The sequence below is a fragment of the Danio rerio genome, chromosome 1 (genome assembly GCF_049306965.1).
Source record: "Danio rerio strain Tuebingen ecotype United States chromosome 1, GRCz12tu, whole genome shotgun sequence".
NCBI classification, from domain to species: Eukaryota; Metazoa; Chordata; class Actinopteri; order Cypriniformes; family Danionidae; genus Danio; species Danio rerio.
The window spans coordinates 847,501-870,853 of NC_133176.1; the positions used below are offsets into that span (position 1 = coordinate 847,501).

At 37.0% G+C, this 23,353-nt stretch overlaps 1 protein-coding gene and 1 non-coding gene across 2 annotated transcripts; both read left to right on the top strand.

The window, feature by feature from the left end:
* The first annotated feature begins 4,459 nt into the window (after positions 1–4,459).
* Positions 4,460–4,537, top strand: mir155 (microRNA 155). The gene has a single exon (NR_030099.1). It is a non-coding gene; the product is annotated as a microRNA 155 (primary transcript).
* Positions 4,538–8,690: 4,153 nt separating this feature from the next.
* mrpl39 (mitochondrial ribosomal protein L39) lies at positions 8,691–19,350 on the top strand. Its single transcript, NM_199915.3, has 10 exons — positions 8,691–8,865; positions 10,264–10,473; positions 14,098–14,237; positions 14,778–14,877; positions 15,190–15,257; positions 16,255–16,367; positions 16,494–16,559; positions 17,027–17,180; positions 18,105–18,152; positions 19,190–19,350. The coding sequence occupies exons 1-10, from the start codon at positions 8,826–8,828 to the stop codon at positions 19,277–19,279; spliced, it is 1,029 nt and encodes a 342-aa protein (NP_956209.1). The 5' UTR covers positions 8,691–8,825; the 3' UTR covers positions 19,280–19,350.
* Positions 19,351–23,353: the final 4,003 nt, after the last annotated feature.

Here is a 23,353-nt window from a genome sequence, read left to right on the forward strand (position 1 = left end):
AGAAAAGGGAAGTGACGCAATCATGAGAATCTGAACATCTGGACCCGTGCGTTCAGTTAAACGCTCTGAATACTGTTTACAAACACACACTTTGTTTAGTGTTCCTCCTGTCATCATCATTATTAATGCTCTACTTTAACTTTGACCTGTTAAACGATTGGGAAGAATCCTGTGCGGGAACTTTCCTCTCTGACCACATCAATCTCTCAGTGTAGGTTGTTTCCACCAGTTTAGGGGCGTCCCCTCGCTCTTCACGCGTCCCCTTCTTCATTCAGTTTTTTCCTCCCCATCAGTGGTGAATAAACCACACATTTCCCGTCGAGGTAACCGTCCTTTATTATACCGAAACACACCTATCTGAGTCACACTTGTGAACGTCTGGCTGTAAAGATATAAACTCCCTCCTATGATTTATTAATATATTTATTATTTATTTAATCATTATAGTATTGTCACATTTGCAATTTACTGAATGAAGTCAATTTAGAGGTAAAGATTATTTTCTACCTATCCTCCTCTTTTTGACAGACCATTATAATGGAAATAAATACTGAAACACTCACACACACACACACATTTGAGTCACTCTTGTAAATATCTGCCTGTAAAGATGTGAAGTATTAAACCACAATATGCACGTTAAACCCTTATACGATCAATCAATATATTTATTATTTATTAAATCAATATATTTATTGCTTATTAAATCCATATATTTATTACTTATTAAATCAATATATTTATTATTTATTAAATCAATATATTTATTGCTTATTAAATCCATATATTTATTACTTATTAAATCAATATATTTATTATTTATTAAATCAATGTATTTATTGCTTATTAAATCAATATATTTATTACTTACTAAATCAATATATTTATTATTTATTAAATCAATGTATTTATTGCTTATTAAATACATATATTTATTATTTATTAAATCAATATATTTATTATTTATTTAATCAATATATTTATTACTTACTAAATCAATATATTTATTACTTATTAAATCAATATATTTATTTATTATTTATTCAATCCATATATTTATTATTTATTAAATCAATATATTTATTACTTAATAAATCAATATATTTATTATTTATTCAATCAATATATTTATTATTTATTAAATCAATATATGTATTACTTATTAAATTACTATATATTGCTTATTAAATCAATATATTTATTATTTATTAAATCAATATATTTATTATTTATTAAATCAATATATTTATTATTTATTAAATCAATATATTTATTATTTATTTAATCAATATAATTATTACTTATTAAATCAATATATTTATTACTTATTAAATCAATATATTTATTACTTATTAAATCAATATATTTATTACTTAATAAATCAATATTTTTATTATTTATTCAATCAATATATTTATTATTTATTAAATCAATATATTTATTATTTATTAAATCAATATATTTATTATTTATTTAATCATTATATTTATTACTTACTAAATCAATATATTTATTATTTATTAAATCAATTTATTTATTGCTTATTAAATCAATATATTTATTACTTATTAAATCTATATATTTATTATTTATTTAATCAATCTATTTTTTACTTAATCAATGTATTTATTATGTATTAAATCAATATATTAATTGCTTATTAAAGCAATATCTGTATTACTTATTAAATCAATATATATAAATTGTTAAATCAATGTATTTATTATTTATTAAATCTATATATTTATTGCTTATTAAATCAATATCTGTATTACTTATTAAATCAATATATGTATTGTTTTTGTAAATCAATATAATATGTGTTAAATCAACATATTTATTACTTATTAAATCAATATATTTATTATGTGTTAAATTAATATATGTATTATTATTATCATTATATTTACTATTTATTAAGTCAATATGTATTATTTATTAAATCAGTATATTTATTATTTATTAAGAGTAGACAAAAAACTGCCCTCTTATTATGTCAAATTCATTATTTGAGCACTTCATACGATGTAGATTACACTCTAAAAATGCTGTGTATGGGTGTTTCCCAGTACTAGGTTGCAGCAGGAAGGGCATCTGCTGTGTTAGACATGCTGGAATAGTTGGCAGTTCATTGCGCTGTGGCGACTCCTGATAAAGGAAAGTGAATGAATGATTAGGCATGCAATAAAAGTCGAGACGAGAATATTTCATCACTGTGGATCATAATTAATAAACTAATATCAAGCAGAGCTCTTCAATACATCATTTTAATTATAAAGTAATTAACATGGACTGTTGTTTGCATTTTAATTCTCTCTGTGATGCAAATTACTTTCATTTTCTGCTGTATTTTGACGGATGAACTCATCAATTTGGTCATGAGTCGCTCAGTGGGTTTGGTGTAACTTTCTCATTTTCAGCTTATTGGCCACCTGTGTGTGTGTGTGTGTGTGTGTGTGTGTGTGTGTGTGTGTGTGTGTGTGTGTGTGTGTGTGTGTGTGTGTGTGTGTGTGTGTGTGTGTTTGTGTTTGTGTTTGTGTGTTTGTGTTTGTGTTTGTGTTTAAATGGTGAATGACACAGGACACAGGCGGTTTCCTTGCAACTAAAGTTATTATTATTAGCATGGCAACACAAAACCAGCAGGCGGAACAGTAGTTGAAGTGACCTGTGCTGGGTTATTTGAGGTGACAGTTGCGTGATAAAGTCATTTTGTGAATGATGGGTTCAGCTCAACAGGTAAAAATCCCTGGTTGACTCATGACTCAACTGACATACTCCCCAACATCATCACTGATCTGGAGGATCAACTATACTGAGGAGATGAAGTGTTGAGGCATGAGTCAATTAGAAGCTTAAAAACTTAAAAAAAGCTGGACAGTGTTTTAAAATCTAGATTTTGTTGAGCGCTAGATCGGTGTGTAGTTGTTAGGATATTCTGAATGGTTGCTGTGCGGTTGTCAGGATGATGTTATGATGTCATCATGTCATTTACATCTGCTTAACCAGGGCCGGGTCACGGGGGAAGAACCCCAAACTTCCCTCTCCCCAGAGGGGGGGTTTGAAAAGTTTGAAGGTTTAAGAAGCATTCAGTCTTACCCACACACACACACACACACACACACACACACACATATATATATATATGTGTATATATATATATATATATATATATATATATATATATGTATGTATATATATATATGTATATGTATATGTGGTTGCTACGGTGATCCTAGGGTATTTTCGATAGTCATTGATCTGTGTGCTGATTCTACAGTCGCTATGGTAACACAACCACACTAATTGATCAGTTGTGGTGATTCTACAGTAGCTATGGTAACACAACAACAACAGTAATTGATTTGTTGTGGTGATTCTACTGTTGCTATGGTAACAACAACTACAGTGATTGATCTGTTGTGGTGATTCTACTGTTGCTATGGTAACACAACAACTACAGTAATTGATTTGTGGTGGTGATTCTACTGTTGCTATGGTAACACAACAACCGCAGTAATATAACTTGTAATGAATTGTCACTGTAAATTTCAGTAGTGTTTTTACATGTGGGTTCATATGAAATGTTATTCTGGGATGTTTGTGAATGATATCAACAGATCTCAGGCGCCACTAAAATTAGAAGCAACTTTCCCGCTATCACGTTTGATTTCCTGCATATTCTTTCATAATGGTGACCGATTGATTTGTGGAGATGATTTTTAATTTACCCTAAACTCTCATTTGATTTTCATAATTGGGCTGCTCATAATTCCCCCTGGGGATTTTACAATGAGTCATGACACTCACTATATATACAGCTCCCCTATATGCTGCTCATTACTGCCAGTGCCTAACGGGAGAGAGAGAGAGAGAGAGAGAGAGAGAGAGAGGTGTATGAGCATCTGTTTGACATGAGTGGAATATTTCAGATGGAGGATTATAACAGCAGCAGTCACACAGGTAAATATGCATGCTCCAGATGAACACACACACACACACACTGCAGCGGCTGCGGTTTCACATTTCCTTCCTTTAAACTCACTTCTTAGAAGTGTTCAGACTCCATCATGGTGTTTAAAACTGATGAAAGTCACACACATTAGGAATAAGAAGAGCAGTGAAATCAGATGGATGCGAGTCAGTGTTTTCAGCATTTAAAGGTCAGATCAGCCGCTCTCTGGAGTGTGTGTGTGTGTGTGTGTGTGTGTGGGCATGATGGAAACTGTGCTCCTCTTTTACATTATAGTTCCAGTACTGACTCTGCATTCAGCTTCATACGCCAAACTATTGTAAATTCTGATGCATATGACGTCCACATGCATGCATCTCAGTGTTAAATGTGCATATTCTGAGTGTATATCTGTTAATAACTGTGATTTATGTCTGACTTGTTGTATTTTTTGTCCTCAGCAGATTCTGCTCCTGATGTGTGAATGGATGTGGATGTGCGTTGATCTCCTGGTGCAGGTTTAATGCTAATCGTGATAGGGGTTTAGTGCTGATGAACACCTATGCTGTTAGCATTAATCTTGCGCTAGTGAGCGAACCGTCTGAACATCAAAACTATCTGAGAGATCATCACAATATTCAGGATTATTACTAGTTAATTAAGTGATCAGTTACTTAAAGCGAGTAAACCAATTGCCTTAAAAGCAACAAGTTGACAATAAATAATGTAAGTAAACCCAATGTAACTGTTAAGCTGACTTAATTTGTATAGTTCTGCAAATTGATATCACCTTTTAAGTCAGCTAATCCCTGTTTACAGTGTCAGACTATTTTAGCACGTGTGTTTTAAAATATAATTACTGTAATTATGACAATATTACATATTTTGTGGTTCATTACTCCTATATAATATACAGTTATAGCTTGTGTTGGCTTTAGAAGACATGCTGGAGTGTGAAGAGCAGATTTATTTTGCTGTTTGTCATTTTGCTAGATTGATAAGCTGGAAATAAACAAATATAATAAAGGTGTATTGGAAAAAAAAGTGATTAGTTTACTCTTATTTTTAAAAAGGTGAGTACAATTTGCATAATTATAAAAATTAAGTTGCAATGAGTTTACTTACTTTATTATTGTAAAGTCAACTCGTTGCTGTTAAGGCAATTGATTTACTCGCTTTCTAATCAGTTTTTACAGTGTGGTTGCCTTACAATTTTAAGCTGAATTAAATTAACTTTGAGTCCAAATGATCTTATTTTATGTTGAACGGACTTAAAACAGCTTGTGTAACTAATACAATTAAGTTAGAACCTGATTAACTTAATCATAATGAACTATAACACATGCTGTCATGACTAATTGATCATATAATTTATTTAAAGTGCAAGTGCATAGTTATAAAAATTAAGTTAAGAGGGCTTAACAGTTCTAAGTTACTACAGAAATGCTTACATTTTTAGGTAAAATCAACTTGTATGTTTTAAGGTAACGGGTTTACTCACTTTTAAAGTAATCACTCTCTTCATCTGTTTGCCTCATACAATAAAAAAACTCATTTAAAATGAGTTGAAACGACATAATTATTGCTCTTTGAGGGATAACTTAATTGTTCAGTGCACTTAAATGTGTAAAAACAATTAGGTTAGCTTATAATTAGTTTATAATTGTTAGGATTAGGAGTTGAAACTGTAAAAAATGCTTCAGACAGACAATTTGTGTTGGGAAAGGAATTACTTTTTTACAAATTTAAGTTAGTTGAACTTAAGATATTTAAGTTGTCCACCCAAAAACCTCAAGAATTGTGTTGCTTCAGCTTAATTTAAATAGGCAGTTTGAACAAACATTAAAATTCATATTTTGAGTGTATTTGTAGTTTCTGTTTCAACTAAAAGGCAAATAAAAGGATCCTGCAAGCATGTGTACTGCGCATTCACTTTCATTTTCATTCTTTGATGTTTTCGCTGTGGTTTTTATTCTCCTTTGAATGAATAGATTTCGCTGGTTTAGTGGTGTATAATATTCAAAACATCTCACTATTTAAAAATAATTCAGTCATTTCAGTTTATATAAATTAAAAAAGGCTTAATGAGATATTTAAAATTAAAAGTATAGTTGAAACCTAATTAACTTAAAGGTGCATAAAATGAATGATGTTTACTGGTTTTAGTGTGTGTAATATTTAAAACTCAATCCCACTGTGAAAAGCTAAACAGACTTAAAACATCAAGTTTAAATGTGTATAAAACATATAGTTTAATCCTAATTAACTTACTTGATTTATAAAAGCATGACTGAATTAGCTGATTAAGCTGCTTTAGTGGTGTTTAATATTCAAAACTCAATCCAATCTCACTGCAAAACTTACATTTCTGAGTTGAATCTAATAAACTTTACAAGTCATTTCGGTTTGCATCAATTAAACTGACTTAAAACATCAAGGTAAATTTGTATGAATTAAATATATAGTTGAAATCGAATTACATGTACATTTAGTCATTTAGCGGACGCTTTTATCCAAAGCAACTTACACATGAATGAATGAATTAATAAATTAACTTCAAGTAAACATGAACTGTTTTAGTGGTGTCTAATAATCAAAACTTCTCACTGTAATAAAACTTACATTTTTAAAAACTGAGGAAAAACTTGTACATTTTTTTTTTTTGTAAACTTGACAAGTCATTTCCATTTACATCAATTAGCATACTATTTATGAATTAAAACATTTAGTTTAAACCTACTTGAATTGAATTAACATAAAAACATGGGAAACTATTTACCTGTTTTAATTAGCTATAATATCTAAAGCTTCTCACTATAAAAAAATACTTACATTTTAAGTTGAATCTAATTAACTTTACAGTTTATATCAATTAAACAAAGTTTGAATTTGTGTGAAACGTATATGAAACCTAATTAACTTGGACATAAAAGCATGAATGAACAGATTTAGCTGTTTCAGTGGTGGATAATATTCAAAACATTCATTCATTTCTGTTCAGCTTAGTCCCTTTAATCTGGGGTTGCCACAGCGGATGAACCGCCAACTAGCATGTGTTTTACACAGCGGATGCCCTTCTGACTGCAACCCATCACTGGGAAATATTCAAAACATCTCACTGTACAAAACTTTAACTTTTCTAATTAACTTTATCAGTCATTTCAGTTTATATACAGTATATACATACAGGTGAAGACAGAATTATTCGCCCCCTTTTAAATTTTTGTTTTCTTAAATATTTCTCAAATGATGTTTATTGGAGCAAGGAAATGTTCACAGTGTGTCTGATAATATTTTTTCTTCTGGAGAAAGTCTTATGTGTTTTATTTCGGCTAAAATAAAAGCAGTTATTAATTTTTAAACACCATTTTAAATTCAATATTATTAACCCCTTTAAGCTATATATTTTCTGATACTCTCCAGAACAAACCATCATTATACAATGACTTGCCTAATTAACCTAACCTGCCTAGTTACCCTAATTACCCTAGTGAAGCCTTTAAATGTCTCTTTAAGCTGTATAGAAGTGTCTTGAAGAATATCTAGTCTAATATTATTTACTGTCATCATGACAAAGAGAAAATAAATCAGTTATTAGAGATGAGTTATTAACACTATTATGATTAGAAATGTGCTGGAGTAATCTGCTCTCCGTTAAACAGAAACAGGGGGGCTAATAATTCTGGGGGACTTCAACTGTATGTATATATATATATATATATATATATATATATATATATATATATATATATATATATATATATATATATATATATATAATTATTTTTGATATTGTGGGATAGCATAATTTTGGCTCATGCAATGGATTTTTGGCTTAAATAAAGTCATGTACATTAAAAATGACGTTCTTTATGGTCAAACAGTTTTTTTACATTTTTGAGATGTTCCTTGTCCTGACCATCACATCTTCACACTAATAATTAAATATGCATTTAAATAATAATCCAGTCTCAACACTCAGATATTTTCTCCTCTATTGTGCTGTTTTTCCATTTTTGCATCAATAACAAATGTGGGCGGGGCTTAATTTTAATGGGTTAATTGGCTTGTGGTTTGCTATTGGTTAATCTTATGTAAATGACAGGTTGACACCGTCCTCATTTCAGCAAACACCAATCAGAGAGTAGAATGGGGAGGGAAGGGTTTTTGATTTGATATTGGTTGATCGCTTGTGAGTGACAGTTTGACCCCGCCCCTATTGCAGTAAACACCAATCAGAGAAGATATGTACAGTATGTATGCATGAATGTTCTACTGAGCTTATGTATGCTGTAATATAAATGTATGTTTAATAATGTATAATGTCCTTGAAATAACTTGTTTCATAATAGTAAATATTATAAGTACTTCGTATTAGTAATTAACAGCAAAAGCATATTCCTACTATATGGTTTGTGTTAGAATGAAATTAAGGTTTAGTATTAGTTACTTGTACTTTTGCATAATACATTATTATTATTACTACAGTAAATAGACACACACACACAAACACACACACACAATATATATATATATATATATATATATATATATATATATATATATATATATATATATATATATATATATATATATATATATATATATTACGTAAAATAAATTATTGCACAAATATGTAATAATGTATTATAATGTACTTGTAGTTAAAATGTCACCCAAAGCAGTATGTTTGCAACACAGAACGGAACTGTAAACTCGCTTCCCCTGATCGCACGGAATGTTTTTATCGCTGCACTCGGAAGCAGCGCAAGCATGTCGCCGATCTCTGACAGTTAGCGACTTGATTTTTCTACGTTTATTTGTGTAGTGTATGTTTATTCTGTTAACATTGTGCAGGAAAAGTGAGCTGTAGATCATGGCTACCGCTCGGACTGTCGGTCAGATGCTTCAGCGCCGTAAGTGGATCATAATAACACACATAACACTGATCAAACTGACCTTCAGAGAGTGATGATGACTCTAATAATACACGACTACAACACACACACACGCACACACACACACTGCTCATTAAAACCCACTACAATATATTGCAAGTGTAGCTCATTACTATGATATAATTACTTAATTCTACAGCCAGTTTAGTTGATCAGTTCCTCTATAGCGCATGTGTTTGGACTGTGGAGGAAGCCCACGCCAACACAGGGAGAACATGCAAACTCCGCACTGAAACACCAGCTGACCCAGCCGCGACTCGAACCAGTGGCCTTCTTGCTGTGAGGCCAGTTCTAACCACTGAGCCAGAATTACAAATATTTGTTTATAAATGTATATGCAAATGAAGTATTGTTTAGTTAAATGTGCTAATTTGCATATATTTCATGCACGAAAATGTGAATTTAGCTTGAAGTCTGCTTCAAAATTATATATTTTTTTGACACATTGGATATTTATTTTTAACATTTTATCAATAAAAAAAAAACAGAACAGCCAGAAATAAAGATCATTATTTTATTTTGAGATAACATTTAACATAGTATAGTCATATATACAGTCAGGCGTGTTATTTATGAACTTCAGAATGTGTATATGAATGGAATTGTGAACTTGTGTGCTGCTGATTTATGGTTTAGTCCAGGAGGAAAAGCTAATTTAGAGAAATCAGCCTTTAAGATATGAATTGTAAATAAAGTAATTGCTAAATTATTTGCATTAAAATAATAATAAATATGTATATTCAGATGTTTTCTTAACATTATACTCAAAAAGCACGATGAAATGTGCATGAAGAGCTGCTTTTTCATCAGGATCTTGCCTTGGGGCTGTATATTATCTTTTTCAGTAGTGTTTAGCAGCTGGTTTTATTCAAAATGAGGGAAACTAGTCATGGTGCTGCTCATACAGTTGCTCTACTTTTTTACGTGTCATGATATGTGTGTGGCGAGGCAGTGGTGCAGTAGTTAATGCTGTCGCCTCATAGCAAGAAGGTCGCTGGTTTGAACCTCAGCTCAGTTGGTATTTCTATGTGGAGTTTGCATGTTCTCCCTGCGTTCGCGTGGGTTTCCTCCGGGTGCTCCGGTTTCCCCCACAGTCCAAACACATGCGGTACAGGTGAATTGGGTTGGCTAAATTGTCCGTAGTCTATGAGTGTGTGTGTGGATGTTTCCCAGAGATGGTTTGCGGCTGGAAAGGCATCCGCTGCGTAAAAACTTGCTGGATAAGTTGGCGGTTCATTCCGCTGTGGCGACCCTGGATTAATAAAGTGACTAAGCCGACAAGAAAATGAATGAATGAATAATGTGTGTGTGTGTGTGTGTGTGTGCACTGCATTGTGGTGTGTGTTTTGTGTGTAGGTATGGTGTCCAGCGCTGCAGCTGCTCCTCGTCTGTCGTCTGCAGCGGTTCTGGCTCAGCGCAGTGCTCAGTTCTCCAGAGAGCAGCTCCGCCAGCGAGCGCTGCAGCCGCGGGTGGAGAAGGTGGAGGTGCAGCTGCAGGGGCCGGGTCTGCAGGGGACGCTGCTGGTGATGAACAGAGGCCTGTCTACACCATACAGCTGCGCACGCCGTGAGTCTCATTCACACACACACACACACACACACACACACACACATATATATATATCGCACTCATACTCATGCTCCTCTGTAGACCCTTCACTCTTGTGTGCTGTTGGGTCATTTTCATCCACAGCTGTCTCTGTGTTTCAGCAAATGTGATGATTTTTGGTGACAGACACTCCATTATTAATCACAGTTATTGATTGTAAAGTCAAGACAGCAGATAAGCATGCACTTTTGGTCGATGCTGGTTTTCCCTGTTGTGATTTAGAGGGACGATCTGTCATTTTACTTTATGAAATTAAATTCAAAGGGCATGACCAATTATAGACTCCAACTGCTCTGATTGGCTGACAGTTTTGCATATTAACAGGGCTAAACAGGCAGTGCAGTAAAAGTGGGTGGGGATCATCTGTGGAGGCGGGGCTTATCCACATTGTTACTTCCTAGACTAGAACATTCCAGAATCTGTGGTTTAGTAAGACTGACTTTAGTATTAGCTGATTTTAGAAGAAACAAGAGTTCTTATATAGTAATATATATTGCTTATACACTCAATGGCCACTTTATTAGGTACACCTTTCTAACTGCTTGTTAACACATTCACATGGCAGCAGCTCACTGCATTTAGGCATGTAGACATGGTCAAGAGGATCTGCTGCAGTTAAGAGACTCTGAGCGTGGCATGGTTGTTGCTGCCAGACGGGCTGCTCTGAGTATTTCAGAAACTGCTGATCTACTGGGATTTTCACGCACAACCATCTCTAGGGTTTACAGAGAATGCTCTGACAAAGAGGAAATATCCAGTGAGCGGCAGTTCTGTGGGCGCAAATGCCTTGTTGATGAGGCCAGAGGTCAGAGGAGAATGGCCAGACTGGTTCCAGCTGATAGAAAGGCAACAGTAACTCAAATAAGCACTCGTTACAACCGAGCTCTGCAGAAGAGCATCTCTGAACACACAACACGGCCAACCTTGAGGCGGATGGGCTACAGCAGCAGAAGAGCACACCGGGTGCCGCTCCTGTCAGCTAAGAACAGGAAACTGAGGCTACAATTCACACAGACTCACCAAAACTGGACAATAGAAGATTGGAGAAACGTTGCTGCTCTGATGAGTCTCCATTTCTGCTGACACATTCAGATGCTCGGCTCAACAACATGAAAGCATGGAGCATCCTGCCTTGTATCAGCGGTTCAGGCTGGTGGTGGTGGTGTAATGGTGTGGGGGAGATTTTCTTTGGCTCCATTAGTACCAATTGAGCATCAACGCCACAGCCTACCTGAGTATTGCTGCTGACCATGTCCATCCCTTTATGAGCACAGTGTCTCCATCTTCTGATGGCTACTTCCAGCAGGATAACGCAGCATGTCATAAAGCTCAATCATCTCAGACTGGTTTCTTGAACATGACGATGAGTTCACTGTACTCAAATGGCCTCCACAGTCACCAGAGCTCAATCCAATAGAGCAGCTTTGGGATGTGGTGGAGCGGGAGATTGGCATCATGGATGTGCAGCCGACAAATCTGCAGCAACTGTGTGATGCTATCATGGAGCAAAATCTCTGAGGAATATTTCCAGCAGCTTGTTGAATCTCTGACACCAAGGATTAAGGCAGATCTGAAGACCAAGAGGTCCAGCCAGGTATTAGTAAGGTGTGCCTAATAAAGTGGCCAGTGAGTGTACATTATAGCAGTTTGAGCTCTTTCTCACTTCATGAGTTTTTAAAATCAGCAGGCGTCTCCAAAACTAAACCAAGATCTCGCTGTGCTCCACAAATTGTGACCACACATGTCATCAGGTGCAGTTAACTCTGAAATTAAACAAATACATGACTTAAAATATTATGTGGTGTTATATTGATGCACTTTTGGTACTATGCATGTTTATTCAGACCTGTGTGTGTGTGTGTGTGTGTGTGTGTGTGTGTGTGTGTGTGTGTGTGTGTGTGTGTGTGTGTGGATAAGTTGTATATGTATCCGCTTGTTAAGTGTGACGTCAATCAAAGCAGCTTTCGAGTCCAGTCGCTCTCAAACTGTACAGGGAGACTCAACAAACGGTAATAATAAATGTTTACAAAGCGCTGTAATGCTTTCGAAAATCACGATCACAATATATACATATATCTATGCCTAATATCAGGTGACCAGACAGTGATTAGTTTTTATTATTGTTCAAATATTGCTGTTTGTGATGCAGCAAGCCCAGAGACTGTAGCGTACAGCATGATTTGATATTAAATTCTCTTTAATGTGTGATGTGACTGAATAGTGGACATTAGTTGTTTATTTTCACAGTTTAAATGAGTATCGGATTGAAACAGTACTCCATATACATGCCCGTAGCCAGGGGGGGTCCATGGCCAAAAGGTCCTGAATTTGTCCTTAAATTATTTCATTTAATTTAACATATTTATTATATAATTAATATAATATATTTATATTCAATATTTATTGTAATAGTGTCATTTTAATCAACTCTGGCCAGTAATTGGAATCCCGTAGAGCCTCAAAGCCACAGTAATGTGACGCGAGTAGCGTGACATAACCCACTGAGTGGTCACATTTGAATCTTTGATGCGACATTCATGGATACTGACTGCCAAACAGGGTAAGGCAAAAGGTACTAACTTCCTAACAGATGAAAATCTGCACCATCCATGAGGTTCTAGGCTAACTGGCCCCATTAGCCGGGACGTCCTGTATATTTATTGACTTGTCCAGTACATGACCTCCCTTTCCCTATTTTTGCCATTCATTTTTTTTTAATAACTGTCTGACGAAAGCTTTAAATGGGAGTCCTCAGTCCCGTCACGTCTGTGTTTTTGAGGCTTTTTTTTCTCACTTTATTCGTTTTGTTCTGATCGGATATAAACCCAATCGCTCAAACCACTTCAGGAGGTGATCTGGATGCATTCCAGATGAAACTGGATCGGTCTAATCATTTTTGGGACGAAATTAATATAAACAAAATAAATTATGACCTGGAGAAAATCTGACCATGCCTGTAGGGGTAATAAGGCTTTATGTTGTTTTAGAAAAAATCTGAAGAATAATTAATATTGTATTATTATTATTATTATTATTATAAATATTATTGTTGTAATTAATATTATTTTTTTATTGAAATGTCCAAATTGTGACTGAGGACAGTTGCATGCTGGCCAGTTTGTTTTTATTCTAATAGATGATAGTAGACTACAGTTTTTTTTTCTTTAAGACTTTAACAGATATTTCCTAATGATATATAATATAATAATTTTATTTATTTTTTAAAATGAATCTTATTTTAATTTATTTAATAGCATTTTTTGGGAAATATTTTTAGTACATCAAAAAGTGTGGTTATGATCAAATCTGACTAGCCAATCCAGCAAAAAAGTCACTAAAACGCAGTATTGAAATCTCATAGTTGAATAGAAACTGAGGCGTGTAACTGCAAAAAGGTCCACTTTTTGAGAAAAAAAGAACCAACCTTTCACCAGGCTGGCTGCGGGCCTGATATATCACCACTTAACAAGCGAATAACCAGCTGTGAGGACAGTGTGGAGTTTGGAGAATCACTGGCGTTGTTGTTTCATGCTTTAAATGAACTGTGATCAATGCTAACCAGTGTTGTGTTGTGTGTGTCAGACCTGTCCGAGTGGCATGTGAACAGCAGTGCGCTGGCACTGGTGGACGGTCAGCCGTGGCACATGCACAAACCCCTGACCCGCTCCTGTGAGCTCACACTGCTGACCTTCAGAGATGCAGACCCACAGACACTCAACCAGGTAGACTCCCTCACCACTAAACAGATTATCACAATCAGAACAACTGCTGGACGTGAGTTTAAAGGGGACAGATTATGCTGAAATCACTTTAATAAGGAGTTACATGTGAGCAGTGTGTGTGTGTATCTCCAGCAGCCTCTAATGATGAACATGAACTAATTGTGTTTATTATAACCAGACTTGATGCAGACACACTGTGATTGGCATTCTCCCTTTGTACGCATCATCAGAGGGGAAAGCCCCGCCCACTAGTGCCCATCTCTCCATCTCATTAGCATCTCCAGCAGCCCTGAGTGAGAAGCAGCCGTCTGTCCATTCGCCATTAGAGTGTTTGAGCTGCTGAAGATGATGTCAGCATAGACTAAGAGGAGTATAGATGTGGAGTTCTAGATGAAGCACACATGAACACTGCAGTAATGTGCACATATTGTGAAGCTGCTGTTAAATGATAATTATTGTTAAAAACACTATACAAAGAACTTAATAGGTATTACTTTACATTAAGACTAGTTGATGCAGTGTAAAGTGTGTGTGTTTCAGGCGTACTGGCGCTCCTGTGCGGCTCTTCTGGGTCTCGTCCTGGAGTCAGCCTTTAAGGATCAGTTCAGTGTCGAGCTGCTCAAGACTCCTGAAGTGCCAGGTCAGACTGATCCTCACTGTGTGTGTTTATTTTCAGCAAAGGACATTTAAAAGAACTTGTGTTTTTATTTTATGCTGAAATCTAATTGAATTTGTTCTGTTTTATTTAATTTTTATCCGTTTTATTTAAGCATGTCTGAAATTTAGTGATTTTTATTTTATTTTATTTTTTAAATTTTATTGTTTTCACTTTCATAGTTTTATTAATGAATTACTTACTTTATAATGTTGTGCTTTCCTTTTTCATTTCTCTAGTTTTTATATTTAAAGTTTGAATGTGCACAAATAATAAACCCCCTGGTTGTGTTTGCAGTGACGGCCGGTGCTTTCTGCTGTGATCTGCTTCTGGATCCGCTTCTGGACTCCTGGAAGCCCACAGAGGTCAGAAACACCTCCTCAACACTGATTTATTCTCATCTCACTCTGCATCTCATTTGCTTTCAATTATGATTCAGGGTTTTCTGTGGAAACTAAAAGTATTGAGGAAACAAAAACACATGATCATTTTGTAAAAGTAATTTGAATAATTGAATAAGTAATTTTCATTTGGCTCAGTCCCTTATTCATCAGGGGTCACCACAGCGGAATGAACCGCCAACTATTCCAGCGTATGTTTTACTCAGCAGAAGCTCTTCCAGCTGCAAAAAAAATCTTCTTTTGTGTTTAAAAGAAAGAAAGAAACTCATAAAGGTTTGCACACACTTGAGGGAGAGTAAATAGTCAATATATTGAATTTTTGGGTGAACTGACCCTTAATAACTCCAACATGAACACACACATCGAATACAAATAAAAAAGTCAGCTGAAATAATAAACCAGTTTAAATGTAAAATATAAGAGCTGTTTAACCGAGAGGGTTTTTACTTCATTCATTTATTCATTTTCCTTCAGCTCAGTCCCTTATTTATCAGGGGTTGCCACAGCGGAATGAACCGCCAACTATTCCAGCATATGTTTTACACAGCGAATGCGCTTCCAGCTACAACCTAGTACTGGGAAACACCCATACACACTCATTTACACCGTCACACTCATACACTACGGTCAGTGTAGTTGATCAGTTCCCCTATAGCGCATGTGTTTGGACTGTGGGGGAAACCAGAGCACCCGGAGGAAACCCACGGCAACACGGGGAGAACATGCAAACTCCACACAGAAACACCAACTGGCTTAAAAACACATGCAAATTAAAACATTTCACTTCATTAGAGTTAAACTTTGCGGTGTGTGTGTGTGTGTGTGTGCGTGTGTGTGTGTGTGTGTGTGTGTGCGCGCGTGTGTGCGCGTGTGTGTGTGCGCGTGTGTGTGTGTGTGTGTGTGTGTGTGTGTGTGTGTGTGTGTGTGTGTGTGTGTGTGTGTGTGTGTGTTTGCTCTGCAGGAGAATCTGCGCAGTCTGACGCGTGACGCGCTGCAGATGATCAGCAGAGATCTGCCCTGGGAGCCGCTGGAGGTTTCAGCTTCTCTGGCCCTGGAGATCTTCTCTCAGAGCAGGTCCAGCAAACACACACTCATTTAGCAGACGCTTATATCCAAAAAAGAATAATCATAAATGCTGTAAAATGTAAGTTGGTTTAGCTGTAAAAAGGTGTGTGTGTGTGTGTGTGTGTGTGTGTTCAGGTGTAAACAGGAGGAAGTTGAAGAAGCAGCGGCTCAGAGTCAGAACGGGACGGTGACACTATACAGGTGAACATAACACACACACACACACACACACACACACACACACACACACACACACACACACGCGCACACACACAGGCATGCATACACAACACACACATGCACAAACACGTACACAAGCAAACTCAGCACACATACACAAGACATAAAAATCCAACACACACACACTCTACACTCATGACTGCACACAACACAAAATCGCACACACACACACATATATGCACAAACACACCCAATGCATACTCAAACACAGATACACCACATTCAAAAACACACACCAAACATACACACACATACATACACACACACAATGTGCACAAAACCACCAATCACACACAACACACTCAAAAATATACACACACACACACTACACAACACATACACACACAACATTTCTTGGTGCTCACAGGAGAACTTGTGTTTAGAGCATCAGTGTGTTATGTTTATGGTGTGTGTGTGTGTGTGTTCAGGTGTGGAGATCATGTGACGCTGAGCTCCGCCCCACTGGTGTCCCGCACGGGTCTTTGCTCTCAGTTTGAGGTCACGTCGATACACACACTCTCAGAACACACACGCGGAGTCCAGCGCAGAGCTCAGGGGCTCTCACTGCCCGTCAACCTTACTGTAAGTACAACACACACACACACACACATTCTCTCTCTCTCTCTCTTACACACATACATAAACACAAAATCACACACACATCTACTCTTTCTCTCTCTCTCTCTCTCTCACACACACACATACACACTATCTCTCTCTCACACACACACACACACACACACACACATATTCTTACACACACATACTCTCTCTCTTACACATACATAAACACACACACATAATTACACTCAAACACACACATTCATATACACACATTCACACACAATCTCACACACACACATTCTCTCTCGTACGCATACATAAACACACATAATCACTCTCAAACACACACATACACACATATACACACATTCACTCTCACACACAATCTCTCTCACACACACACACACACACATTCTCTCTTACGCATACATAAACACACACATAATCACACTCAAACACACACACACACACACACACACACACACACACACACATATACACACAATCTTACACACACATATACACACACACACATTCTCTCTCTCTTACGCATACATAAACACACACACACACACATAATCACGCTCAAACACACACGTTCATGTACACACATTCATTCTCACACATACACACACACAAACACACATTCTCTCTCTCTTACGCATACATAAACACACACATAATCACACTCAAACACACACATTCACTCTCAGACACATTCACACTCACTCACAAACACACATACACATAATCTAACTTACAAACACACTCTCTCTCTCTCTCTCTCTCTCTCTCTCTCTCTCTCGCACACACACACACACACACACAGCAGATGCTCAGGTCAGTTGTGATGAGCAGATCTCCTCATTCTTGATTTAAAGTCCAGTTTTCTTCAGCGTTAGTGTGTGTCTGCTTCATTCTCAGTGTTGATCCCACTTTCAGGCTCATCATACAGTCTGGAGGAAGCTGCGGAAAAGAGCAGAGAGACTGGTAAGTGTGTGTGTGTGTGTGTGTGTGTGTGTGTGTGTGTGTGTGTGTGGAATATTGCACAACATTTCTAAATAAAACACAGCATCAGTCACGTGTTTAAGAGCAGAACACACAGACGACTGAAGGTACAGCCAATAAACTACACTTAAACACCAACAGAAATCAAGTGTTCATCAAGTATTATTGTGTTTAATTCTCTGCCGCCTAGTGTTGGTCTTAAATGAGTGGTACGGTTGGGTTTGATACGCTTTTATGGCCGTTTCCACTATGAAAAGGTGTACCGAACTATACCATAGCACTTTTTCAGCACTCTTTCGAAACGGTACTAAAAGGCGGAGCGAGACGGGCAGCTGAACGCTATTGGTTTACAGAGAAACGTCATTCGCCTGCGCAACAAGCCAGAATGAAAACAAAAGAGCCGCCATGTTTGAAATACACAGCGAGAGATTACAGCGGAATTACATATACATTTAATAACGAGCCATGGTCGACCAGCGCTCAAACAAACCTTGCCGTCGTCTTGATGAACAGCCACAAAGCCATGGAGTAGAGCAGATTTACCCTGTGCCTCGTAGTTTTTACGCACCAAAAGGAGACCCTTGCTAATAGCCAACCCGAACCGTACCGTACTGTACCAGTCAGTGGAAACGAGCCAAAAGTGAAAGTTTTTGTTCATCTGTACCAAAGACCCTTCAAGGCAGTCATTTCACTTCACGACAGAACGACAGACTTTCATGCTCAAGCTCTAGTCTAGTCTGACTACGGCGTTAGTTGACTGCAAGTGAGAGGCGGAGCTCAAAAAATAAACCCCGCCCCTACCCAATATTAATATTCAGTTGTAAATACATCCTCATACTGAAATAAAACCTGCAACAACTTCAGGGTGATGCTTTAACATGACAGAATCACTGAAAAACGAGATAAATTCAAACTATTCAATTAAACTATTAATGAAAATATTAATCAATAAAGTAAAATGATAAATCTAAATGTGAATATAAAACTAATTCTACATGGACATTTCTCTGCTCTTACAGGTGGAGCTTCCCTCATCTTCAACAGAGGCTCCTCCTTTCAACACAGAGACTCCACCTGCTGCCTCTGTGACTCCACCCCCTCTACCATAATCCCCGCCCCCTCTCTCAGCATTCAGTGTTTGTATGATATTGTTGAATAAACGTGTTGACCACATGTCTAATACTGTGTGTGTGTGTGTGTGTGTGTGTGTGTGTGTGTGTGTGTGTGTGTGTGTGTGTGTGTGTGTGTGTGTGTGTGTGTGTGTGTGTGTGTGTGTGTGTGTGTGTGTGTGTGTGTGTGTGTGTGTGTGTGTGTGTGTGTGTGTGTGTGTGTGTGTGTGTGTGTGTAAGAGAGAGAGAAAGAAAGAAAGACTGTGTGATTGAGTTTATGTGAGTGTTTATGCCAGAGTGTGTGAGAGACTTGACTGGTCAGATCTGGTGTGTGTGAGAGAGAGAGAGTTTCTAAGTTTGTGTGAGTGAGAGAGCAATAAAGACTATGTGTGATTGAGCTTGAGTGTGAGAGAGAGAGAGAGAGAGAGAGAGAGAGAGAGCGTGTTTGTGTGTAAAAGTGTGTGAGGGAGAAAGAGTTTGTCTGAATGAGTGTGTTTGGGTGTGTGTGCATCAGAGGGGAGTTAGTGAGAGTGCGTGTGTGTGTATGTGGGTGTGTGTGCACGTGTGCATTTAGCCTTGACTGGTCAGATCTGGTGTGTGGGTGTGGGAAAGTTTGGTGTGTGTGTGTGTGTGCGCAAAATAAGCAGTCAGCACTTTGTCCGGCTGAAGACAAAGGCAGTGTTGTAGAAGTGAGTGTGACTGTCAGGAGTGTTGCAGCTGCTGCGTCTGTCGCATGCAGACAGGTGCTCTCTCTCTCTTTCTCTCTCCCTCTCTCTCTCTTTCTCTCTCACTCTCTCTCTCGCTCTCTCTCTCTCTCGCTCTCCCTCTCTCTCTCTCTCTCTCGCTCTCCCTCTCTTTCTCTCTCTCACTTTCTCTCTCTCGCTCTCTGTGTGTGTGTGTGTGTGTGTGTGTTTAAATGTCAGAGGAGCTGCTGATTATTGTAATCCAGCACAGTTTGGGGCAATACGCTCCAGGCTACTTCATTGTGTGTGTGTGTGTGTTTGTGGATTTTGGCATTTTAATTCAGCAAATACTACACTTGTATTCTGTCTATATTCTGATCACACACACACACACACACACACACACACCAGACGCTTCAGTTGAATATTCATCTATAATATGATCATGTTCCTCCTGGAGGTTTGTTTAGATCATTCACCTCATTTATTTTCAACTGCTAGAAATCGTGTTTCTCCATCAGTTTAGTCTTCTGGTTTATAGAGGAATATTGAGCAGAGTTGATCAGCGGTCATTCTCAAATCAAACAGCAGTCTTTAACTCGGTTTATCCAGTGTTCAGTGTACAGCTCTGCAGATGGAGACATATTCACTCAGCCATTCATTAGTCTTTGTTTTGGGTTCTCTTAATTAGTCAGGTTGCCACAGTGTAATGAACCGCCAACAATTCCAGCATGTGTTTTACACAGTGGATGCCCTTCCAGCCAGTACTGGGAAACACCCATACACACTCATTCACACACACACACACACACACACACACACACACACACACACACACACTACAGCCAGTTTAGTTGATCAATTCCCCTATAGTGGAGGAAACCCACGCCAACACGGGGAGAACATGCAAACTCCACATAGAAACACCAACTGACCCAGCCGAGACTCAAACCAGTGACTTTCTTTGCTGTGAGGCCACTGTGCTGACCACTGAGCCACCGAGTCGCCACCGATACCAATTATTTTCTTTCTAAATCAATACCAAGTGTTTCAAGACTGAAATATTTTACTGTGGTTTGTTTTTTAATCGTTTTTTTGTTTTATTAATGTATAAAATACAATAAACAAAATAAATTTTTGAGTTTGTTAATTAGAGAACATTATTAAACATCAATAGGCTGTATAACACATATCTAATAAAGCTTAATGATATTGCACAAACCTTGTTGAATAAATCCCAGTCGAGGTTTCTCCTCTGTAATGTTTAAGTAAATAAATACGGTGTGGCGCTGTCATTACTACTGTTAATGAGATATTCTAACATCAGTGATCGCTCATTAGGAAAACTCGATCAACCTGTGTGACGATATTGATGTTGGATGAGCTGGAGACGGGATGATGATGTGTGATCGACATGTTTTGCTGCAGTGTCCTGTCTTAACTTGATGCTCAGATGTTTAATGCATCACATGTTGACTTGTGGAGGAAACTTGATACTGGACAGGCCTGGGGTGACCAGCTGTTGTGTGTGTGTGAGAGACACACACACACACACACACTCTCTCTTCATTTGAATCGAGCCCAATAGAGCAGCAGTTTTGGGTAGATGAGCGTCTCAGATACGTCAGATATGCTGGATGAAGAATGTTGTGTAATGCAGACGATACAGTTGTCAGGAACATGCTGATGCCTCACACACACAAGTCAAATTAACAGTTTATTTATCACAAACACTGTCTTACGCTGTATGATGTGCAGTTACATGCTTATACAAACACCTGTGACCTTACAAAAAATAAAGAGTATAAAACACAATATTACATATAAAAATAGAAGCTATAGCTATAAATAAGTACAATATAAAATATTAAAAGTAGATATAGAGAGTACAGCTATAGAAAATAAAGCTCTCTTTATTTATATATATATATATATATATATATATATATATATATATATATATAAATCTCAGCTATACAAACCTTCTAAAAAGTGCCTGCTGCAAGAGGAAGAGCGTATCCTACAGGTGGTTTGTCAAGCCCACTCACCTAGAGGCACACAGAACAGAGGTGTGAGCTCAGCCAATCAGCTGCTGTATCTGTGAATCCTCTCCACATGTCCTATATGCTGAATGTTCCAAAATCTGAAATATGTAATAGCTTTTTGTCTGGTCGTCTATGTAAAGCAGCTTTGACATTGTTAAAATTGTGGAAATGAAGATGACTGGACTTACACTACACCCACCAAAACACCACTGTATTGTTTCTGAACCTATAGTGAAGTCCTTGAATTAATCAAAACAATTCTACAGTTGCTATGGTAACAACAACTACAGTAATTGATCTGTTATGATGATTCTACAGTTGCTATGGTATCACAACCACTGTAGTAATTAATCTGGGGTGATTCTTCAATTGCTATGGTAACAACAGTTACAGTAATTATTCGGTTGTGGTTATTCTACAGTTGCTATGGTAACAACAACTACAGTAATTGATGTTGTGATGATTCTACAGTTGCTATGGTATCACAACCACTGTAGTAATTAATCTGGGGTGATTCTACAGTTGCTATGGTAACAACAGTTACAGTAATTATCCTGTTGTGGTGATTCTACAGTTGCTATGGTAACAACAACCACATTAAGTGATCTGCTGCGGTGATTCTACAGTTGCTATGGCAACACGACCCCTGTAGTAATTTATCTGTTGTGATGATTCCACAGTTGCTATGGTAACACAACATCTATTGTAATTGATCTGCTGTGGTGATTCTACAGTTGCTATGGTAATACTACAACTATAGTAATTAATCTGTTGTGGTGATTCTACAGTTGCTTTGGTAACAACAACTACAGTAAGTGATCTGCTGCGGTGATTCTACGATTGCTTTGGTAACACGACCCCTGTAGTAATTTATCTGTTGTGGTGATTCCACAGCTGCTATGGTAACACAACAACTATTGTAATTGATCTGTTGCGGTGATTCTACAGTTGCTAGGGAAACACAAGTATAGTACCCTGTTGTGATTCTAATGAATGTGTTGTGGTTTTTCTGAAGTCGCTATGGTAACACAACAATTACAGTGATATAAACAAATGACCCAATACAACTTCAGGGTATATTTACTACAGTACAGCACAGTTTACTGTAGGGAAAACTAAAGTATACTACAGTATTTATTACAGTTTATCAGTTTACCAGTTAATACAACAACAGTATGCTGGAGAATCCATCAACAGATTAGATACACTACTATAGTACGGTAGAAGTAGTGTTTACTATAAATTACTGTGGTGTTTTTTAATCCTTCATTATTACTCTACAAACTTTAGACAATGAGAACGGTATATTACATGTGTTTGTTCGTGTGTGTGAGTGTGTGATTAGT

Coding starts and splice junctions, on each gene's coding strand:
- mrpl39 (NM_199915.3), top strand. CDS start 8,826: ATGGCTACCGCTCGGACTGTCGGTCAGATGCTTCAGCGCC. Junction 8,866..10,263: donor CGGTCAGATGCTTCAGCGCC/GTAAGTGGATCA, acceptor TTTTGTGTGTAG/GTATGGTGTCCAGCGCTGCA. Junction 17,181..18,104: donor CACTGCCCGTCAACCTTACT/GTAAGTACAACA, acceptor TCCCACTTTCAG/GCTCATCATACAGTCTGGAG.